At 52.1% G+C, this 23,008-nt stretch overlaps 6 protein-coding genes across 6 annotated transcripts; 3 read left to right on the forward strand and 3 right to left on the reverse strand.

The window, feature by feature from the left end:
• Nucleotides 1-666: 666 nt before the first annotated feature.
• On the reverse strand, nt 667-4,476 carry CCOS01_14948 (linoleate diol synthase; the record flags this gene model as incomplete). The annotated part of the gene is made up of 6 exons (XM_060463090.1): nt 667-830; nt 899-1,175; nt 1,236-1,454; nt 1,513-2,624; nt 2,678-4,212; nt 4,265-4,476. The coding sequence occupies 6 exons, from the start codon at nt 4,474-4,476 to the stop codon at nt 667-669; spliced, it is 3,519 nt and encodes a 1,172-aa protein (XP_060306275.1).
• Nucleotides 4,477-6,604: 2,128 nt separating this feature from the next.
• On the forward strand, nt 6,605-8,461 carry CCOS01_14949 (uncharacterized protein; the record flags this gene model as incomplete). The annotated part of the gene is made up of 4 exons (XM_060463091.1): nt 6,605-6,794; nt 6,853-7,013; nt 7,080-8,091; nt 8,148-8,461. The coding sequence occupies 4 exons, from the start codon at nt 6,605-6,607 to the stop codon at nt 8,459-8,461; spliced, it is 1,677 nt and encodes a 558-aa protein (XP_060306276.1).
• A 423-nt stretch (nt 8,462-8,884) lies between these two features.
• On the forward strand, nt 8,885-12,201 carry CCOS01_14950 (uncharacterized protein; the record flags this gene model as incomplete). Its single annotated transcript, XM_060463092.1, has 3 exons — nt 8,885-9,156; nt 9,333-11,257; nt 11,639-12,201. The coding sequence occupies 3 exons, from the start codon at nt 8,885-8,887 to the stop codon at nt 12,199-12,201; spliced, it is 2,760 nt and encodes a 919-aa protein (XP_060306277.1).
• A 1,160-nt stretch (nt 12,202-13,361) lies between these two features.
• Nucleotides 13,362-15,179, reverse strand: CCOS01_14951 (cytochrome P450; the record flags this gene model as incomplete). Its single annotated transcript, XM_060463093.1, has 5 exons — nt 13,362-13,795; nt 13,850-14,452; nt 14,503-14,571; nt 14,627-14,729; nt 14,781-15,179. 5 exons carry the CDS (start codon nt 15,177-15,179, stop codon nt 13,362-13,364), a joined length of 1,608 nt encoding a protein of 535 aa, XP_060306278.1.
• A 3,390-nt stretch (nt 15,180-18,569) lies between these two features.
• Nucleotides 18,570-19,311, forward strand: CCOS01_14952 (uncharacterized protein; the record flags this gene model as incomplete). Its single annotated transcript, XM_060463094.1, has 4 exons — nt 18,570-18,897; nt 18,968-19,076; nt 19,130-19,242; nt 19,301-19,311. 4 exons carry the CDS (start codon nt 18,570-18,572, stop codon nt 19,309-19,311), a joined length of 561 nt encoding a protein of 186 aa, XP_060306279.1.
• Nucleotides 19,312-19,793: 482 nt separating this feature from the next.
• CCOS01_14953 (carboxylesterase) lies at nt 19,794-21,509 on the reverse strand (the record flags this gene model as incomplete). The annotated part of the gene is made up of 1 exon (XM_060463095.1): nt 19,794-21,509. One exon carries the CDS (start codon nt 21,507-21,509, stop codon nt 19,794-19,796), a length of 1,716 nt encoding a protein of 571 aa, XP_060306280.1.
• Between the last annotated feature and the right edge of the window lie 1,499 nt (nt 21,510-23,008).

Below are 23,008 nucleotides of genomic sequence, written 5' to 3' on the forward strand. Positions count from 1 at the left end.
TGTTTCTCTATTCGCGAGGCATGGGTACGCAGTGATAATGTACACAGTTCTCGGTACTCGGAATGGGGAGCTTGCATGGTTGTCTCCCGGAGGAAATCCCCACGATTCACGGAGACTGGGCGTTGGCCAAGCGGCCAAGGGCGATCTCCGCTACTTTCCCCTGAACTCCCGTCTTGAGGGTTCTCGCCTTTTCCTTGCCTCATTCGGATGACGGCTAGCATTTCCTGCACCCTTTCAGCCTCAGAGTCGCATCTCGAAAACTAGTCCTTGGCTCATCCTTACGACAAACGGTTCGATTGACAAGCTGTGAGATTGTTAAACTCAATTGCTGACAATCGTCAAAGACCGAGCTCCAGGTGCAGTGTTTTGAGTTAAGGTAAGTCCGCTAACTACGATTACCCGAAACTCTGATGCGCACCGGCTGACGCCAACAGCTAGGGAAAAGCATCATTTCTGCTCGGCTTCCGGAAGTTTGGGGGACCCAATCAATTGGTGGATTTACACAATCACCAAGTAAAGCCTGTGGGAAACTTTGTTTTATTCTTGCTCAGAATATGCCCTTACATGTCTTCGCCGCGAGTAATACTCAATCGTCAACCCATGGCGATGCCTTTGTCAATCTGACCTGACCTTCTCAACGTTTGAAGACAATGGAGCAATCCTCGCTCATTGAGCACGGATGCTGGCCGGTCCACCGAGGCCACTGAGCAAGTTCTCCTTGCGCTGCTTGAGAAGGTAGTAGTACTGTCCCAAGTCAATCTGGTTGTTTGGTGCAGCAGCATCGCCCTTGTATGTGCCCTTTCCATGGCCATCAAAGTGAACCTTCCAGGCTGTCCGGATTGTTAGCATTGCTCTTTGAGAAACAAACGATTACATGCGACTTCAAGAGTGCACTTACTGCTGGCATCAAAGCCAAGGTACGACCAACTGTCGTTCAGGTACGCCTTTTCGCTGCCGACCTGGATGGTCTTGACGATGCCCATCTGGCCCGGTGCCGGGCGCAGCTGCTTGAGATCAGCCGCGAGCTTGACGAGTCCCACCACGAAAGTCGTGGCAATGTCCTTGGCCAAGCACTCGTGTTGGCCGTAGCTGAAGGCAGAAACCTCCTCGGCCTTGCGGTTCGCGTCGAACTTGTCGGGGTTGGCGATCTCCCCTGGGTTTCGTCCAGCGCCGCCCTAGAAAAGAAGATAATTGTCAGCACATGATCAGATAACGGGCGGAGAGAGTAGACTCACAAGAAGCATCACGACTGCAGTGCCCGGCTGGACTGGCTTGCCGTCGATCTCGGCCGGTGCCGTCGCAACACGCACGTTACGCTGCCCACTGGTGAGACGCTGTGCCTCGCGGACGTAGGCGTGGAGTCCTGCGTCGTCCTTGTTCTGTGCTAGGTTCTGTACCTCTGCCCAGATGGAGGCATTCTCTTGGCGCAAGAAGAACGACAACACTTCGTAGAACTGGAGCAAAGGTTAGTCCATGATATCTTCGCCGTGGCCAAAGAGGGGCAAAGCTTACCGTTGTAACAGGAACACCGATACCGCCGAAAGCAGTCAGCCACATGTTGTCGACGACTTGATCGACCGAGTTTCCTTGCGCCAAGAGCTCCTCGACAAACTTGTAGCCGCACGACCGCAGCGAATCTTTCTTGAAGTTGGCCCTGCGACCGACCGCGCTGGAGATGGCGTTGGCGATTCCAAAGCCGAGGCCACGACCGGCATGGACCTCCTTGACGGGGCCAGCCGTCGACTCGATAATAGCGTTAACGCTCTCAATCGCGCGGCGGCGACGGTTCCATGACTGAGCTGGGTCGTTGTCATTGACTCCCCAGATACGGACATTGAGCAAATGGTTGTAGAGCTCAGCATGGCCAAGGGTACCACCAGGGTTCTCGTCAGTGCGCAGATCAAAGTAGAAGAGGTCAGCAAGAAGCTGAGCGTTCAAGGGGATGGCAACATCGCGGATGATGTCCATCTGGTGCAGGCCCTCCTTCATCTTGAACGTCTCCTTCTTGACGAGCTCTGCGCCCACGCGGTCGATGAACTCGTGGATCGCGTTGTGCAGAGTCGGAATCTTGCTGAGCGCCTTCTTGATGTTGATGCGGTGTTGGTAGTTCTTCTGCTCGTCACCCGCGAGCATGAACCAGCTGATGTCCCGCTTGGAATTCGTGAACATGGCCTCGAGAGGCCGGAGCCACGGCAAGACGAATTGCTTAGGGTTGCTCAAGACATACTTGATGGCCCCGCTTGATTGGGTGATGATGGCCTTGCGTGGAGGTGTTGGGTCTTCCAAGGTGTAGAGGTGGAAGGTGCCAATCTCCCTTGCAATGGTCTCGTTCATCTTCTTGGTGTACATGGGCTGCATGACGGCTACCGAGTTGTAGGGGAACCAGTTGGGCAGTCCTCGTTGGATGAGCTTGTACAGCATCGATCCACCGAGGGTCTTGTAGTCCTGCTGGACCTCGTTGAAACCCCATGCTGTCAGGTTGCTAACGGTGTAGTCAATGGTGTTGAAGCGGTCTGAGCGGACAAGAGTCACGGCGTCAGAGAGGACAGCTCGGCCGACAGAGTATGTCGGGCAGATACCGCTGCCAGTGTTGCGTACCGGCTTGATGTCCTCAATCATGAGCCCTGTGATGCGTTAGATATGTCTCAAGGATGAACTTCTGTCAGAATGAGCTTACCAGGGTAAAGCTCAACCATATCAGGGTCGGTGTAGAGCTTCTCAAGGAGGCTGGCAATATCGGGGTTGGAGTTGATGTCGGTGAACTTGTCATACTTCTTCAAGCCAAAGAACTCTCGGAACTCGTTCAGCGACGCGACCTGCCACCTGCGCGCCTGGTTGATGCCCAGAACCTCGATGATCTTGAGGGCCTTGGGCACCATACGAGCACCGAAGCATCCAGCCGGGTCATTCATGGCCTCCTTGAGGATACGAGCCAGATCCTCGTCCTTGAAGGTGCCGTCTTCTTGCCTCTTCAGGTCGTCAAAGGTGCGGACACTTGGGTCCTTGGGGATTGACTGCTCGTAATCAACGAAGGCCTTGCCAAGCTCCTCGATGCTGATGTTTTGGAGGTCCGCAGGCTGCTTGCCCTTGAAGATCTTGCCAAAGAACCCGTCGATCCACTTCTCATCTTTCTTGGAGATGCAGGAGTGGAAGCGATACAGCAGGTTGAACTCGACACTGACTTGGTTGCCAACGCCGCGGGGCACGCCATCGCTGTCGAATTGCTTGTTAATCTCAACGCGCGGGTCGAGGGTCCAGTCGCTCTTGGAGTGGTGCGTGTTGGTGATGGCTCTCAAGTAGTCGTGCAACGAGATGTTGATGTAGAGACCACCCACAATGAGACGTGCCACGTTGAAGAGGTCATGGTCTTGCTTGGCAACAGCCTTGGCCTTCTCAATGTCGGTGGCGTTGGGTTTGGTTTGCAGTGTGAAGCGCCCGTTCTCATTGATCTTGAGCAGGATATCGGCAACGTAGTTGTGGAAACGAGAGTACATGACCAGCATGACGTTGACTCCCGCGGGCTGCCCAAGGAGACGCTTCTCGTGGAATGTGTCAGGCTTGAGTTTTCCTTCCTTCATCGTTCTGATCTCAAGCTGGTCCTTGAGAGATGAGCCGTACAAGGGTGCCAAGTCGAGGTAAGATGATGTGTCGCTCTTGTTCATGTCGGTCCGGTTGGTTCTGAAGATGTCGTGAATAATGATAGAGGCGTGGTAGAACAGCATCGAAGAGATACCGGCCGGGTTCTCCTTGAAAGACCCCTCGTCACGAGCCATCAACAGGTCAAACAGGAGACCCGGGTCAGGCTTGACGCCATGAAGTCTCTTGGACGTCCTGACCGACTTGGCGTAAGGCGTTCCAGCCTTGCCCAAGTTTGGCTCGAGGATGTTATTGAAACTGCCATCGGGAGAGCGGTAGTGGTGCAAGCCGTCAGGCGCCTGCGGTACTTGTTCGCGAAGACGGATCTTGGTGCCAGGAGCAGTGAACTCGATCGAGTCTGTTGCTTGAGGCTCCTTTGTCTGTGGCTGTCCGTTGCTGTCGAGGACTACGCCTTCTTCATTGAGAGCGTCGTACTTGATGTCACCACCGACATAACTCAGTGGGGGATGCTGAAGATTTCCCCATAATGTGTCAATGAGCTTGTTGGTGAGCATTGTCCTGGCCTTGGACGTGGCAGGCAGAGATGTAAGAATGCCAATGAGGATCTCGGTTGTTCTGCTTGACGTTAGAATTGGGCCATATCAAGCTCATTGGTGGTCGTTCCTACCCTTTCTTGTCATCAAGAGGCTCACCCTTCGAGAGGAGCTCTTTGATGAGGCCGACAAGCTCCGCCGGGGAGGTTTGACCGCGTACGGAGACATAGTCCTTCAGGATATCGGCTGCAATCTTCGCCGGGTCATTGAAGAAGTTAGCCGAGTCTTGGCGCGCATCTCCATAAGACTCTCCAGCCTGGAATTTCTGAGTAAAGTTGGTAGCCATGATTCACCCGCTGCCTTAGAGTAAAAGGGTGATAGATCAGGGGAAGCAGATGAGAAGTGAGGTTCGTGACTCCATGGCCCACACCAAGAGGCTCTGCTATGGTACTCATATACCAATCTCAACACTCAATCAAATGGCACCCATATCTGCTGACCGCTTGGCCAAGAGATACAAAATACCCCCTCACCTCGAGATTTCCAAGATCCCCTCACTTCATGATGGAGACTTGAGTGGCGTCCAGTCAAGCGGATGTTCACTGCGGATCTGCATGAGCACGAAGGGTATGCCGGCGCACCGAGGCATTTCCGTTCGACCTCGAATACAAGGTGGAATGTGAAACCGTACTGAAAAAACCCTCCCAATGCGGTAGAATGACTGAGACACATCGTCGACATGTCTGGAGCCAAAATGCCAGCATTGCCTGTCGTGCCTGTTTCCTATGCCAGCCGGAGACATGCAGATTGTGGCGCCCTGAAGTGAGGGGAGGATGTTATCAGGGAGCCAGTCATGATTGAGGTTCACGTCGCAAACCGTGAGTTTGGCAGACTCGTTGTGCTTGGAGGAGGTTGAGATGGTGGAGGTTGAGAACTGAGTAGGAGCGTCGCTTCTTGCCATGGGCTGTCACTCGTGAGACATATCTAGCGCTGTGTTATGTCGGTCAGCAGGCGGGGGGGAATTCCGAAGGTGAGGGGAAAGGGAGCATTCCGCAGCCGCACAAGAAAAGCAAAGACATCGGCCGGGTGTGATGTTTGATGCCCGAAGTAGCACGCTGGTGCAAACGGCTCCAAACGTCCTTCGGACGGGCCGCACCGCCTGCAGGATTTCGGACATGATGAATATTCTAACCTCTTTCATTGGAAGACGGAGATCGCCGACAGGGTACATGACATGCCGATCGCCTGTTGCTGGCATGTCGTACAGGACAGTAGGAGGCAAGACATTTCATGTGAGTTGAGGGCATGTCTCTACGATTGGTCTGAGACATACTATCTGATATGCTTTCCCCGCAAAGCAGAGCTTTTTGAGCTTTCACCGCAGATGAATTCAGATTCATTTACTACAACGCTATTGGTCAATGTTCGCTAACACGGCAGATCATTCTTGGCCTTACCGCAGGAGCAAATTAGGGCAAAGGTGGCTTGGCTTCATGTCTGGGTTATCCTGGCCTGATACGAACAAATCTGGCCCTCACCGCAACATAGCGCTCACCGGTGGCATCTCATCGCATATCAGTCTCAGGCATCATGAGAAATATCTCCGTATTGGGCGGCTCGCTGAGGTCTCAGGGGGCACGACAGGTCGAAAGTGGCTAGACATTCCACCCCGGATGCTAGTTATCCGTCCGCCCGTTGCGTGACACCATCAGCTCATGGGTGAATCACTACATGCCACTGGTGACTGGTTGACTTCCCTTGCTGGTCGATGCTGGACTAATTTGCGAATCAGAAAGAATCGTTACAACCGCTCTACTCTTTAACTAGGGAGCATTGTCCCTAGCGGACTGTTAGCCTTAATTAAGGCAATTCCTGATTTCTATTCCCACGGTGAAATGGTCTGTACGGCAAATGGTATGGGGATGAATAAGAAATCAGTCTGTATTGAAAGCACGAGTATAGATAACCGATCTGCAAAAGGTTGACTATCGGTGGCTTCGTGCTACTACCGGTATTAGTTCGAGTGTCTCGGTGCCGCATCGAAGCCACGAACAAGTCTTTTTGAACTGAATGAGCAGATGCCGTGTCCCATGTCGTGAGACGTGGTGACGTACTCTCCCCTCCCTATGAAAGCTAGATGAACATGATCGCCGCCCCTCGGCCGCCTTGAGACAATATTCTCTAGTACTGTACCTAGCGAGAAATGCCGCGCTTTAGGCTTGATTGGCAACCTGACGGCTGCGCTGCGATGATTACCAGGGAGTTGCTGAACGTGCAGATGGTCGAACATGTCCTCAGGTGTCGATATGTAAAGACATATATCGAGGCCTTTGGCACTTGCCAGTGGTACGGATGAAGCCCGGTTTAGCTTTTCTGGCTTGCAATCAACCCTATTCTCGCATACAAGTCCAATTCTATTGAGTATTCACCACATCAATTATACTCAGTTGCCTCCTTCCTTTCGCAGAGTCGTTATGGCCGACTTTTCTACCCTCAATGGCAATGCCAATCACGAGTCAGAAAAGGAGAGAACTCCCAGAAAGCTAGTTCTGTGCTTTGACGGCACCGGCAACACCTTCACCGGTTCCAACTCCGACACAAATGTGGTCAAGATTCTGAGTAAACTCGATCGCAACGATCCTGATCAGTACCATTACTACCAGAGTAAGTTGGTACCAGCACGCTCTCAACTGTTTCACCGCTGACAGATGTACTCGCCTAGCTGGCATCGGCACATACGACATCAATGATGAGTCTGTTAACAAGGGTGTAATTGGCGAATTCAAATCTTCCATCTCGCAGACCATCGACCAAGGAATCGGAACGACTTTCGATGCTCACGTTATGGCTGGTTACCGGTTCCTGATGCGTTACTATGATTCTGTACGTCTAAGTCCTTACCTACCTGGCATGGCGAGGAACTTGACGACTAACAAATGTGCGTTAAAGGGTGACAAGATCTACATGTTTGGATTTAGCCGTGGCGCCTTCACTGCCAAGTTCCTTGCTCGCATGGTTCATACAGTTGGGCTACTTTGCAAGGGAAACGAGGAGATGGTCCCCTTCGCGTACCGTCTCTACCAGCGCTACTTGGCTGGGGAGGTCGAAGACTTCATTGTGTCTCACCCCAAGAAGTCCAAGAAGGAGAAGAAGCACAAGAAGAACAAAAAAGCTCCCGCCAATGGAGATGTACCGACACCGCCCCCTGAGCTAGAAGACGAAGAGCCGTTGCATGAGGGTCATCGCGATGATGAGGACCCGGCAACCCACGGGGCGAAGTACGCAGTCGCTAGGGACGAGATTGCCGCCTTCAGCGACACATTCTGCCGCAAGGAGAAGGCGATGCACTGTGGGAAGATGGAGGAGTCCAACATCAAGGTCTTCTTCCTCGGCATCTGGGACTGCGTCAACTCCGTCGCTGTCTTGGAGCGAACTGCACCGGTACCCGTGCCTGTTGTTGGCACTGCTCACCATGTGCGCCATGCTGTAGCAGTCGACGAGCGACGCGTCAAGTTCAAGGCAGCTCTCCTGGCCCAAGACATGAAGGAGTCAGACCACAACCATGAAGACATCAAGGAGGTCTGGTTCCCGGGCTGCCACGGTGACGTTGGTGGTGGGTGGCCTGCGTCTGCTGAAAGCAAGCTCGACAATGGCATCGAGATGACCTTCTGGGAGCGCGTCAAGAACTTTTGGACGACACGGAAGGAGAAGGCAGCCAGCAAGGCTTTGGGTTGCGACCGGCTCCAATTGAGTGATGTTCCGCTTGCTTGGATGATCCGCGAGGTGAAGCTTGTCGGCCAAAGAGAGGAAGTTGCGGCACTGAAATGGCGCGAGAACCTCGAAATCTTTGAGAAGCGATTTGCAAAGAAGAAGGATAAGGCGACGATGGGTGTCATCCACGATTCACTGGCGTATGGCCGAGGTACAAGCTTCTTCCGCGTGCTCCTGTGGAAGCTCATGGGTAAGATCAAGTTTCATCTATGGCCTCTATACAACAATACTGACTTCATCCAACAGAATGGCTGCCTTTCATCACTCGGTGGGAGCTTGAGGACAGTGGCTGGGAAAATGTTCGTTTCCCGCTCAACAAAGGCAGCACGCGAGACATTCCCAAAGACGCTGTTCTCCACGAGTCTGTTCTCTGGCGATTGAAGAACGACTCAAAGTACTGCCCGCAGAACAACCACGGTGGTCGGCAGCTCCCCTGCTTGAAACACGAACACAACATTGCGGAATGTCATCCTGTGGAAGAGCACATCCATGATGAAAATTGTGACCATCAGATCTACAAAATTACAAGGTCTGCCTCTGATCTTGCTACTCGGACTTAGGGGGGAGACGGTGGATACTGGAGCATGCGGTCGCGCAACCTTGCAAATGAGTCTGAGAAGTGGAAAATGGGGTGACGGGAAGTTTGGAAGAGGACTGTGTAAATTCATCTCAGAGCAAAGCAAATTGGTAATCGTTGATGATTGATGGGACCGCCCGCTATCGGACTATCCTCAAACTTGTTGTTAGACTAACACGCACTCATGGGCCAGCCCCAATGATCGATCATCTCGAGAGCATGTCTAATCTGCCAGGCTTGTAGTTACTAGCTTTACGCATCAGAGCCTCCGTCCAATGGCTTGATCCGGCGATCGGTCTCGCTTCCCTCTTATCTCAAGAATTTCTCCTAGACATCATATGCAACGAAAAGCACCTTGGATGTTGGGCTTTACCCCGATGCTCATGCGACCAATTGCACATCACGGATGACAGCGGCGGAGCTGCGCCAATGTGGTTTGCTGACAATCGGCACCATGTCGTCCTTGGCCGACAGCCAGAATGTCACTCTGCGTGGAAATAAAGACCATTACCTCCGTTCACAGCCAGGGATTCGGACCCGACCATGTGGAGAGGTTGGGGCCGCTCTCGGCACTAAAAGACGCTATTCTCCAAAGCCGGATTCTCCAAGTTTTGATAAGGAATGGCCGGCGTCTTATCGACGTCGGGTTATCATCTTGATGTTCTTGATAGTCAGAAGGTTGGTGACACACAGAAATGATGCGGTTGAATCCTTTGGAAGAGTTTGTGTGATGCTACTCACATATAAGACAGTTACTCAGGTCGCGATGTTGCCCAGTAGAAAGGCAAGTGCCGGCGTTACTGCACCGGGATTTACCAGCAATAGTCACCAGCTAGCAGCTGTGCTTCTCATAGAATGCGGTCCTTCGCTTTTATCCTGGCTTCTTTCCGCCTAGCCAGCGCCAACTACGTCAATCATGGCCAAGTGTTGAGTTTCAATGGCATCTCATACTATGCCGGCGGGATTGCTGTGGGCCAAATAGAAACTACAAACGCCTCGGGTCTCTCGCTTGCAGCTGCACAGATTCCCGGTCAGGACCTGTTTCCACTTACTATTATCGACACTTCGAGCAGCGTCCCTTCAGGGGAGGAGTTTCTGAGTCTTACTACCGCTTACGATAGCTCGGATGACGTCTTTCAATCTGCCTTTCTACATGCGATCTATCTCCGCCCAAGCACAACCAATGCTCCCGCTGGGTCCAACAGTACTATATCTCTTGCCTCCCAACTATCACGTCAAGGCACCTCTTTGGTTTTATCATCCAAGGAGATCCATGGCCTTAAAAGTAGCGTCGCGACTGGCGTAACTGTCTTGAGTCTCCCTCGAGGACCCTACTTCGTCTCGGTCCACACTGGAAACGTGTACAAAGCCTACCGGCTGTACGATGATGATCACCTCGCTTTTGTACAAGGCGTAATTAGCGATGAAGAGGGCGCTTTCACTACTCTTCCTGCTGTTACCGAGAATGTAATGGCAAAGAGCATCGCGGTCCCTTCACGGTTGTATTACAATGAGACCGAGGAGCAACCCCTCGCCGGCCTCCGCTTCGGAGTCAAGGACATTTTCCACGTCAAGGGGGTAGGCACGAGTGGTGGAAATCGTGCTTACTTCTACCTGTACGGACGACAAAACAAGACTGCACCAGCAGTGCAACGGCTCATCGACCTTGGTGCTGTCCTCGTTGGCAAGATGGGCACTGTCCAGTTTGCCAACGGTGATCGTCCCACTGCTGACTGGGTTGATCTCCATGCCCCCTTCAACCCCAGAGGTGACGGGTATCAGGACCCCAGCGGCTCGTCCACCGGCCCGGGAGCTGGAGTAGGTGCGTACGACTGGCTTGATCTTGCTGTCGGCAGCGACACTGGTGGTTCCATGCGCGGTCCGGCGGGATCTCAAGGCCTCTTCGGAAACCGGCCTTCTACGGGCGCCATCTCCCTCGTGGATGTCATCCCCTTGAGTCCCGTCTCAGATACCGCCGGAATGTTCGCCCGCAGTGGCAGCCTCTGGGCCAAGGTCACCCAGGCTTGGTACCCTGACTTTGCTTCCAACTACACTTCCTACCCGACGACACTATACCGATCAACGGCTAGAGGAGGCGCTTGGTCCGGAGAAAACGTCAGCGAGGACGCCACCAAGGTCATCACAAGCTTCGTAGGAAAGCTAGAAAGCTTCCTACAAGCCAAGTCAACTCCAGCAAACTACACGCAGCTCTGGAGCGAAACTCACGGAGAAGCACCTGCAGATGTCAACGAGATGCTGTACCTCACCTACGGCGTCTATGTCTCTCATGATCAGTGGCAAGAACTCGGCAAGCCATTCTTCGAGGATTACGCAGCCAAGTTTGATGGGCGTCAGCCATATATCAACCCAGGACCCCTCGCCAGATGGCAATGGGGCCAGGTCCATTCGACAGAAGAAGTCTACGCACAAGGTCTCCACAACATTTCCCTCTTCAGATCTTGGTATGAAACTGAGGGTTATGGGCGACATGATCCCGAGTCATGCTCTGAGGGACTCTACATCTATCCTTGGTCTGTGGGCCAGCCATCCTATCGCGATGTATACATCCAGGCCCGAACTACACCGCCGCTGGGCTTTGACGACTCTTCAGTCCCGGTCATGGCCGGTGCACCGGAAGTAGTGGTTCCAATCGGAGAGGTTCCTTACAACAGCACCAAGTCGCTGCACACGGAATATCTCCCAGTGACTATGGCGTTGAGAATGGCCAGGGGATGCGATCATCATCTTGCGAATCTGGTTAGTGATCTTGAGAAGGAAGGTATTCTTCGCCCAGTGGCTGCGGGTCGCCGCCTGTACCCTTAGGATTATGTCTCGTGCTAGTCCCCGACTGACCGGCCTGCGTCGGGATCGGCCGGCGGGATCTGCATGTAGCTGTAGAGCGACCTAGGTCGTGTTACCCCGCAAAGTAGATGGTTGTGACGTCGATATACGCGCTTCGACGTTTAAGACCCCTCATAAGATGTAATCAGATTACTGATCTAGCTCAAGCCTAGGGTTATCAATGAAATTGAGGTGCTGACGAGAAATCAAGACCTGTCAATCCCTTCATTCGATGCATCGCTGAAGAGTGTTGTTATCGGAAGTCTGATACCCTTATTTGATCTTCAGCACTGAACACTACACCGTTGATACACTTCAGTCTTTGATCAACGCGTCTACATCATGCCTTTCTACCAAATTTACCATACCTATCCTCTTGCCCAGAAGCAGCGGGAATCCATTGCGTTGTCCATCACCAATCTCCATTGTAGAACCTTTAACACCCCCGCCTTTTTCGTCCATGTTAACTTCATCAAACAAGAGCCAAAGTCCGATGATGGAACGTACTTCATGGCCGGAAAGTCGCACACCAGCAACTCGAACCGCATCGTTGCGCTAGTTCGAACGTCGGCTTCTCGCACGAAAGATGACTTTGACGCACTGGCAGCCAAGATCGAAGATGCCTGGAACGGCGTTGTCAAAGAGCCGGGTAAAGAGGCCGAGTTTGATGAGGCAAAACGGCTTTTGATGGTCGTGTTTACGCCGATGTTGGCGATCAGGGAGGGCGGGATGGCTATTCCCGACGCTGGCCACGAGGAGGCGTGGCTCAAGCAGCAACTGCCGTATTTCAAAGACATGAGCGAAAAGCACGGAGTCAAAGACTTTACAGACCTGCTGGAGGAGTTGAAACAGATGGAATCGCTCAGGGGTCTTCTGATTTAGGTTATTAGATTGCGTCTAGCAGTCATAGTACGATCAAAAGTGTAACGCATTCCCTTGTTTGGCTTCTTGACATCCCGTTGAACGAGATCGTTACTCTCAGACGTGGTTCTCCTGAATTTCCACATTTAGAAGTCATTTCTCAGCCCTCTCCACGTTTTTCTAAGTTAAGCTGGTGAAGGCTTGCGAAAACGGCCCCTTTAGCAGAGAGGGAGGGCCATTTCCAAGCAGCTCTGCATCAGACGGTTCAAGGACGATATGAATTGGGTGTGATACTTCAGACAAGTAAGGCAAGTTATGCTACGGATCGGGAAAGTCTGCAGCTAGTCCTCAAGATTGAAAGTTTCTCTCGAAGTGAATGGAAAGAATAAGTCGAGCGTCGTTGTAGATCGGCCCCCGAGGCGCTATGTCAAGATTGCCTCGGCCATACTACTCGAAACTCAGGACTATGGAAGAAGCGCGGGGCTCAGATGATCTAGAACCACAGAAAGATGGCGGTTGACGAGAGAAGACTGCCGTTGCCAACGTTTTGCGTCAACGGCTGGACGCTGATCGTCTAACGAGGCGACACGATCATCCAAATCATGCGTAAGGTTGATGCACTGACGACCTCCCTTTCATGGCTTCAGACGGGGGCCCAAAAACCAGTAAACTGTGTCGAATTTCGGGGTATTTGAGAGGTCCAACTGACGGAACAGGGAGCCGGTCGGCGCAACGTGGCAAAAGACTTGCTTGCGGGCCGTAGACAGGATGAATCCTTGCGTGAATCCGAGAAGCAGACCGGAGGTGGGATGATGTTTCCAACAAGAATCACTCGACACCATGTTGCGATTTGATTCGATTGTGCCTGCTGGCAGGCTACCCGGTATCGAAACTCATTTTCGAACAACTGGGCAAGAAATTGTTATCAACACCCTTGATGGGGTTGACAATTTATCAAGTCTTTCACGAGAGAAAGGGTTCAAATGGTAATATAATGATTCGAAGAATGCATTCAACGCCTAGCTAATCCAATTTGTTTGGCTCATTGCTATGACCATCGTCCGACCTTGATTACATGAGCCCAGTGAAACCCAGGAAATGCATGCCTTACCAGAAATAAATCACACATGCAAGTATGCCCGAGGATGCGTGTGTCCCCAACCGCCGCGCACGGAACCCCCTCATGCCTTGAGGCCCAAGTCGCCAGTCCTCCGCCGGATCTCGAGCTTGGCCTTGGGGTCAACCTCCATAGTGAATCCAAAGTTGATCGTGTTGGGCTGCTGCTCAGCCGCCAGTCTCCAGTCGTACTTGAGAAGGAGGTGGCAGAGAATAATCTTGACCTCGTTGGCGGCGAAGAAACGTCCAGGGCAGGCGTGCTGACCGTGGCCGAAACCAAGGTGCTCGGGCGAGGTGCTAACAAAGTGCGCGGCTCCATCGTTTCCGGCGCCAAGGGACTCGCGCATGCGCAGGTAACGGTATCCGTCAAAGCGGCTGGGGTCCAAGTAGACGGAGCCATCGGTCATTCTTTGACAGCTGACAGCGATGCGGCTGCCCTCAGGGAGTTCCAGTCCGTTGGAGAGGGTCACGGGCTTGGTTGCTTCACGGTGCATGGCAACTAGACAAGATTCATATTAGTGATAGTTATCAGGGAGGTCAAGCGGAAACTTACCGATGCCAATGGGGTGAAGACGCTGAGTCTCCTTGCAGAAGGAGTCCAGGAGGCGCATCTTGTAGAGACCCATGCGAGCCCAGCCATCGGTGCGAATAACATCGGTAATTTCCTTGCGAAGCGGCTCAAAGTAGTCGGGGTACTTGGCGAGGTCGAGCATCACCTGGGTGATCAGATCAGAGGTGGTGTGGAGAGCGGCGAAAGAAAGTCCAAGCTGCATCATCGCAGGGTCCGATTTGGCGTCGTCGGATGCTTCCTCACACCAGTCAAGACAGTCATTCCACTCAGGCTCCTCCTCGCCACGATCCAAAGCGGCCTTCTTTTCTTTGCGGCGCTCCTCCACAATGGGGTTGATGATCTCTCTGGCCTCCTTGACTTGCGCTTGGAGTTGACGACAGATGGGAAGGACCTGGTGGGCAAGGTTACGTAGAGACTTGGGGAACATTCGGAGAAACTCTGAGGCGAGGAAGCTGGTTCGGGCGTATTCGGAGGTAATCTTGATCCAATCCTGGTTGCGACAGAGTTGCTCGCCGCCGAAGACGCGGGTGGACACTCGGGCTACGACCTTGAGCATGTTCTCCTTGATTACCACGGTGGACCATTCTGTGTTCTGTTAGCAGGCTATCCCAGTGCCGCTAAACTGGAGTTCTTACCCTTATCCTCTCCCAAAACGTCGGTCAATGACAGCGTTGTCTCGTCGGAAACGGGAGATGTCAGCTTTGCTGCGGGTATGTTAGCTTGGGTGATGGGTCTCGGTGAAGCAATGCCTTGACTCACAAAGGAACTGGGTCAATCTTGTGCGAATAACGTATTTGAGGACGGACTTTTGCGCGTTATTCTCCTTCAAAGGCTCAAAGCCGGGCATCTGGGCATGGAAGTTCTACACCATAATCAATATGGGCTACACAACTTGTCGAACGAGAATACCTACCTTATCAAGAACGCGGTCGAAGCTGAGGTCCTCGTGGTTGCGAATCTCGTTGGCAAAGGGTACCGCGGGAAGGATCGTCATATCTCCCATGTCCGTCAAGACCTGGTAGGCCTCATCGGGGTTTGTTTTCGCCCTCTCCAACACGATATTCCGGACCTTTGTGATGAAGTCATACTTGACTTTTAGCCCGGTAAAATCCCACTTGTGCTTAGGGTTGACAATCGGCAGATCTGTGTGAGGCGCCTGCTCTGCTTGCTGTATAGAGAAGTAGAAGACGAAGAGCAAGAAAGCTGTGATGAAGTATGGTACTGGCTTCTCCAATGGGCTTGGGAATGCCTGCAATGTCTCGAGGGGTCCCCAGGAGGACTGATTGGAAAAGGAATCGTTGGCGGTGGCCATGGTGGATGAGGATACACTCGTCGCTATAGAGACAAGCTTCCTGCTGACAATACGGTGTGTTCTAGTTGGATAAAATTCTGGAGAATATTCCAAGAACTAAACGAACTAAGGACGGGGAAGCTCAAAGAAAAGGGAAGCCGGCAAGCGGCCCAATACATGGTGTCGTAGACCAGGCATACTGGACGGACGTATCTTGGCTATGCCCGCGAAACGCCTATCGAGACACCAAAAGATGAGCTCAAGAGCTTGGGGCGCTGTGCTCACACCCGCTGGCGTGACAGCTGATGGGCGGTGTTTGGTTTCAAGGGACTTGCAGCCGCACAGTCCCGCAAGGTTTCTGTCGCTGCTATCTCGGCGCATGGACCGCATACTCGGACGATCTCAGCGCCGATCTGGGAGCTTAACAGTTGGGAGAGCACGGGAGAAGCAAAAGGCTTGGAAGCTTTGAGTTGGAGTGATCTCGGGTCCTTCTGTTGTTGGAGGCTTGAGAGGGCAGCTCGAGAGCACGTACGGGGCATTCGGGACCACGAGGTGACCGGGCTTTGTTGCTTATTTCAAGTTTAGGGACAACGGTGCTCTGCCACAGAAGGGCTGCAAGGGGGCAACTCTCGGTGGGGGTCGAGCTACATCTGCGACCAGACCCGACTTGGAATCGCGTCACGGAGAATTAAGAAGGATCCCGGTGTGGGTTCCGGAGCATGCGGAGGAACTTCCGTGCGGAGGACTGTAGATCCTCGGTGCCGGGGCATAGGCTGGTAGCCGGTTATGTCTATATCCCCTTACATAGGTAGTTTGTCCAGTGCTTGTGCAAGCACTAATGTGTCCTTAATCTTAATTTCCAGCCACGCGCTGCGCATGAGGCTAGGTAGATAAAATAAGGCTCTTTTAGAAACGTGAAATGTGCGTATGATAATTCCAACATATGTCCCTTACTCGCGGGTCATTAAGTCCATTCCTAAAAATTCTCGACCCGAATTTCTGACCTGATGCGATGATCGTCTCGTATCATTCAACTTGACGCCCGCTTCTAATCTTCCCGGCATTCCCTGCCGTATCATGCAGGATAAGAAAGCAAAAAGAGGGTGCTTCTATGGTAAAGGCTAGGAAAACCCTACATGAGAGGCGGCATCGGAGGCCGTTGAGCTGAAAGAACGTTTATCTGTAATTCTCAATTTCTCAAATAAATTCATTTCCTCTTTTCTTCTGATGCCGGCACTACAAAGCCGCTCAACGTTTACCCGAAACGGGCTCCGTTTGGTCTCTCGGGAAACAAGAAGAAACCCGTCCAACGCTGAAACATGCAGGTGTTGGCTTCTAGAACACAGAATGGAACCCTTCACAGCCAATCACTACCATGTTTTCTTCTGTCTGATTCCCATGCTGGAACCATTGGGTAGTGTTTATGCCAATTCGGTGTAATTGGTCGTAAATTCCAGTCAACCTATATTTGCCTGCCCGGCGCATCATGATATGAAATCTCTGCAACTTGTCCAATTCCGGCAAAGGTGCTTGATCCACCTAGACCGCGATTTGAGTTTTCGAGACAAAACGTACATAGCCCTTCAGAACAGCAGTCCAGCCAGTGATACTCCCCGAAAGTGCTGTTTATGTTTTGAATGATACAATGACGTTGCCTGTGTCTTATGGCAAAATAGACTTAGCTTAGGGCGATAAAGACTCGAAGTGTAGACTTTCTCAAAGAATTCGCCTCCACATCGAAGTCTGGAATAACGCCGTCCAGATACTATACGTTTGAGAGTGCCGAAGACGCTGACTGGCTGGATGAACTGGGCTGTCTTGGGTTGCCTAGCTATGGCCAGTGGTTCAAACCGAGTGAATATAAAGGCTTCTCGCGTAGGCGTCGTTTGTCGAGTTGAAGCGTGCATTATCAGCGTTTACGTTGATGAACTTCATAAAAGAGTCAGGCAGCCGTGAATCACAAACGACAGAAGCACTCTAAGTAAAAGAAAAAAAAAACCATTGGTATGTTCGTGTATGATGTAATTACCGCGCAGATTTGACACTTCTGTACGCCATCTTGACTATAATTCTAATCGAGAACATAGAGGAAAAGTCCGCTACGGATCTAAATGAGATTTCGCAAATCCATGACACGTATACAGATGTCAATTAGCTGTATGGTGTCCCAAGTCTGAGTGGTCGGGTGTATCCGACTCCAGAACTTGCATTATCATCGTTCTTCTAAAGCCAATATTAGTGTACGGTCAATCTTGAGTCGGCAAAAGAAAATTAATGTGAGTAATTTCGCTACTGCTAAGAAGCTCCTCAAGATCTAAATCATTAATGAGAGACACGATGGCCGAAAGCAAATGATGTCCCCCTTGAGGCGGTGGTGGAGACAACTGGGCAAAGTAACTGCATGGCTACAAGCATACAAGGACTGTCCTCTTCAATATGCATAGTGTCTAACGACAGAAGGAGTGATGAACTTATTCTCCTGACATCTGCTTAGCCACCGGCCCCTTGAATCGGTTGGCTTCGGGTTGTAAGCACCTGGCGGCTTAGACGGACGATTGCAACAAGCCCAATCCTGCCACGTCTTTCAACATTTGGCCGTTGCATACGAACACTGCTTTTTAGTTATTTCTCTATTACTGAAGCGAGGGAGATATTCTCCAACGCACTGGAGAACAGGAGACTTCATGCATTTGAACTCATCTCGGGAGCTTCCTCGAGCCTTTTCGCCGGCAAAGTTCCCTTGGATATCCATGTATGCGGAACCAATCGACGTCTTGGCGTTGCGGTCTCAAAGAGTCTATTATATTGACTCACTACCGCTTCAGGGAGGTAAATATCGCAGACGTTGTGGCTGGTGAAATTGAGTTCTGTGAGCCTGCAGGGCATAACTTTTCGGATGAACCGGATATAGCGCCAAGGTCACGATTCCCATGCTTCTTGATATTGATTCAGGGACTTGGTTGATCGCGACTCCCTGAAAACCATCACGGGAACAGCGAGGCAATTCTGGCAAAACGGAACAATTGGGTTTCTTGATGCAACTCCAGGAGATGGGGCCGGGCCAATTGACGGTCTGAACTGATTTCATCAACGTTTCTCTCGCCCTGGATCGAGTGGACACTGGGCACTATTTCGCTTCCGATAATGACTCGCACATGGGCGACCCTCGTAAACAAGTCGTGAACCTTAACCGGCGTGGTTTCCTTTGAGCGGGGTGACACTTGGCAGACGGGCTTTTTGAAAACAATAGTAAATGAAATGAAATGCCCCCGAACTTGTTTAAACAGACGGTCTCCTCCTCCGTATTCACTCTTCATCCCTTTTGCGCCACCCTTGATCTTGAGTTGCTTCAGTCGCGATTTCTCGAGTACATACGTACATACCCAGCGTTCTTTATATACAACAGACATCATGCAGCTCACATCTCTCACGTCGGTCGTGCTGGCTTCTTGGGCATTCCAGCAAGTCGCTGCTCTTCCCGAGATCCAAGAGAACACCAACATTATCACTGTTGCCCAGAGCGTTCAGGAGAAGCACCCCGAAGCATTCGCTGCTTTCCAGAAGTCGAACCTGATTAACCTCGTAGCGACCAACGAGAAGCGGCAAGCAGTTCCTGGAGATGGAAATCCCGACCCCAACCGCCCGCCCGTGATTCCAGAGAACATCTTCCTCCTCCAATGCTCCGAGGCCGGGTTCCTCGGCGAGTGCCTCTCGTGGGGTGCTCCTCCCGGACGATGCGGTAAGTTAAGATATATGCCGGTGGCCTGACTCACTCAAAGCCTCAATTGCTGATGCAGAATCCCATCTAGTCAACTACTCCAGCTTCAACAAGACCCAGGCTTTCCTTGACAAGTACGAGAATCAGACTACTTCTTTGAGCTCAAACACCGGCGGACTTTGCCAGTTCTACAAGTTCATGTCCGTATCCTCGTAGACTAGTTCTCCCTATTTCTCAACTGACAGGCAAATAGCAACTGCAACAACAAGGGTGATGACCGTGGTGTTTCGCTCAGCTACAACTACAACCTCGCTGTGGCAGATGACCAGGGCTACTCGGGAGACTATGACAACCAGATCAGCTCTTGTAAGTGTTGACGAAAACACGGACCAGCTTTTCGAGTGTTTGCTGACAACTGCTGTAGGGAGATGTTGAATCCCTCAATGGAGTGAGATGGTCGTGCAGTATGAGAAATGACGACAGCCATGGCTCTCGGGCTGAGCTTGTGTGTATATGAACTGACTTGCGCGTTGACGCGAATCAATAAACATGATTGAAACGAACGTTCCTGTGGGTTGTTGACTAGTGGACACGAAGCCGATGTAGCAGGCCACTCTGTGTTGTGAGCCAGCCAACGTAGCACATGGTGTTTGGCTTCTAAGAGCCTGGCAATATGGCATGATGTAACAAATGAAACATGTAAGTAGGGGGGCGACAAGATCGTTGGAAGAGGCGGACTTGCCACGAAGGTTCACTTCCACTTGCAACTTATTCCTCTTTTCTTCTTGTTGCTCGCTGTGATGAGAATCTCCAAAGTCTTTATCATGCGGATAGTGAAAACTGGTAGATCGCAATTGTAAAGTGTTCTTTAAATATAAAGGTAGTATTCTCTATGGAAATGTGGTACGATAACACGTCTAGTAGTACCGGGAGAACTGTCTAACGTGTCTCTTCCTGAGTTTGGTGTCCTCAGTGGTGTTGTTGATGCTAGCCGCCAGGGTAGCATCCAGCTCAGTGACAACGCCCGTGTCAACCGGCTTGCCCAAGTTCTCCGACATAGGTCTAACAACGTCGCAACGCAAGGCTTGAGCAGTGCTCATTCTCTCCATGTGAGTGTTGTTCGTCTGCACAAAAAGACGCTCACGGCCCTCAAGACCAGTGAATGGTCTCCACTCGGCAGCACCCTTTTCGCGATCGGTGTTGGGGTCCAGGTTGCGGATGAACGAGACCCAGTACTTGCGGAACTGCGAGATGATGGGCTTGTTGATGGTGAAGTACGACTCGGGCGCTTGGCCATCGGTCCTGTTGTTGCCCCAGAAGGCGTAGGTGTTCACTGTGTGGTACGCGCCGAAACCTTCGGCCTCGTTCTTGGGGTCCTGGACGGCGAACTTGTAGTTGTAGGTGATGGCTTCGTCGCGGGCCAGGTAGTTCTGGATGTTGCGGATAATGCAGTGGTTGCCAATGTCACCGATCGCGTCGGCGGTTTGCCTCCACTTGGTTCCGGAGTCGGGGTAGACGGTGCGAGGAGTGTTGATGTACAGGTCGTCAAGGATGGCGAGCGAGGCGTTGGACAGGGAGGGATCTTGTCCCAGGAGCCAAGTGTTGGCTTCCTCGGTAGAGTTGGTAGATTGAGGAGCAGAGTACATGGTTCCCTCCTGAGCGCAGGAACCCCAGATGGTAGGGACCTTGTTGTACTTGCCTTGCTTGAAGAGGTTGACCATGCTGTCGGTGAAGAGCTCGCCATCGATGCCCGGGTTGAACCAGCAGCTTGAAGAACGGACTTCAGACTGGTTCAAGGCGCGAAGGCAGGTGAGAGAGTCGGCGGCCTCGGTGCAGTTCTTCTCCTTAACGAGGCAGTCATACTGGCCCTGTCCCTGCTCCATGGTGCGCATCGTAACCCAGCCGCCAGACTCCGCGATACCTCCTGCAAAGAGCTGCTTGCTGCCGAGATCGGCAGTCATGAGAAGACCGACAGCTGAGCCGCCGGCACTGACACCGTCAAGAACAACCTGCTCAGGGTTTCCGCCAAAGTGGCCGATGTTGGTCTGAACCCACTCAAGAGCCTTCACCATATCCTTGACTCCGGCGTTGAGACCGCCGCTAGCGCGGACCTCCTCGCCCTGTAGGAAGCCATACATGCCAACTCTGTAGTTGATTTGAACAACAATGACGTTTCCATCCGAAGCAATCTCGCTGGCATCCCAGTTTGCGTTCGAGTTGGACCCAAATCCACCGCCCTGGAGGAAGAAAACAACGGGCAGTCTAGAGTCGGTCTGCGCATCTGAGGGGGCTGTGACACTCAGGTAGAGACAGTCCTCATCGACGGTGAAGCGCGGATTGGTGCTGGAAACGGTCCAATCGGTGGGCTGTTGGGGAGGGCAGATGGGACCGTGTGCCGTGGCGTTGACAAGTCCGGACTGGACCGGGTCGGCCGGCGCGGCGAAGCGGAGGTCGCCGACCGGAGGGGCAGCAAACTGGATTCCCTTCCAAGTTGTCACGCCCAGCTCAGCGTCAGTCACGGCGCCTTGGAACTTGGCGTATCCTACATCAACGAGGGTGTCAACGGCCTGGACACCGGAGGCGAAGAAACCCGCTGCGGTGAGGATAAAAGCCAAGTGCGATCCTTGCCACATCTTGTTGGTAAGTCTGGGGTTTTTGGTGGTGAAATGAATGTAGTCGAGGAAATCTCGGGGAAAGAATGGAACGGTTTGCAAAGCGACCTTAGAGAAAGAATGAAAGTAGTGCAAGCACTTGCGAACAAGAAGACGAAAGATAGATGAGAAGTCAGTCTGGATTCTTTCAATTCCATCACGGACGTCCATACTCCGGCGGTTATATACATCTTGTATGCAGACTCTTCAGCCTATTCCAACATCTCCTTCCTCTAGATCTGGAGGCTTGACAGCCCCGAAAGGTCATGTCTACAGTGCTACTGTACGCTTTCGAGTCAGGTCTCCGCTCTCTAATTGAAACGCTGCGGACGGTAGCGCTCCTTGGAGCTAGCACGCCACGGAGCAGTCCGTAATGCCACCCCACTACAGCGGAAGTTTAATAGATGGGACGAACCTTAGATCTTCGCCTGATTGCTAGAGAATCAACACCCCTGAGCGGCCACGAAGTTGAGAACTGAGGTACCGTGTCAAATCCCGGGCTTAGTAGATTACTTATCCTCTCAAACACCAAAGACTTATAGCGGCCAAAAATGTGATGAGCGCCGTGAACGCACTATCGTCTTCACCATTGGGCCAGCAACAATTACTTCGCCTATCAGACAAAGTCCGAGATCTCTAAGTTGACAACTAGAGTTTCACGTTAATGCCGACCACTATGTACCTTCACTAAGAGTACGTACGATTGCGAACCCGAATGCTCGGAACAACCTATGGATGGTATCGTCTAGGGGCGGAGAGTGGGAGGTGGGTTCTGATGGAGAGTGGAATGCCAAGATAGCCTAAACTCGCACATTAAGTGAAGTCTGAGACCCCAAAGGCACAGGGCTGCGGACTTTTCCGCCGCTGGAATTGACGATTCGACGAGGAATCCAACACTTGATCGTCTACGTCTACGTACAGGCAGAGGTTGTCGCCAAGCATCGTTACGTTGGAACAGTGGCGCAAACTCTGTCGGACCTACTGCTCGAATCCGGTGGCTGCTGGATGTGAGTTAATCACAGAAGCAAGCCTATTCTCTCACGCCTGCGATTCCCTGAACTCTATGATCTCCAGTACAACTTGCTATTCAATCGATTCCGCTGTGAGCTCAGACTCTGGAACTTCGTTCTCGCTTACCAAGTCACCCCTGAGGCCAGACCCCGGTTAAGCTTAATCACTTCTCGACTCAGGATAGTCAACCGGCCTTTGGAAGAGAGATTAGAATCAATCGTTCTGCGGGGACGCAGTCGTACTTGCTTGCACCTGATTGGCAGCTAGGCATCATCCGTGGACGGACCTTGTTCCGTAACGCGTACTCACAAAAGCAGCCCCTAAACTCATTTGATGGGAGAGGCGGCAGAGACATCAGGTAAGGCTTTGGCAGAATCGACGCGCAGTTGATTGAAGCAGCATGCGCTGAATGAGCGGTGAACACTTGGCTTTGGCTACGAGTTTGCGGCATTCCTTTGATACGGCTGCTG

This window comes from Colletotrichum costaricense (genome assembly GCF_030867565.1).
Source record: "Colletotrichum costaricense strain IMI 309622 chromosome Unknown Scaffold_22.1, whole genome shotgun sequence".
NCBI classification, from domain to species: Eukaryota; Fungi; Ascomycota; class Sordariomycetes; order Glomerellales; family Glomerellaceae; genus Colletotrichum; species Colletotrichum costaricense.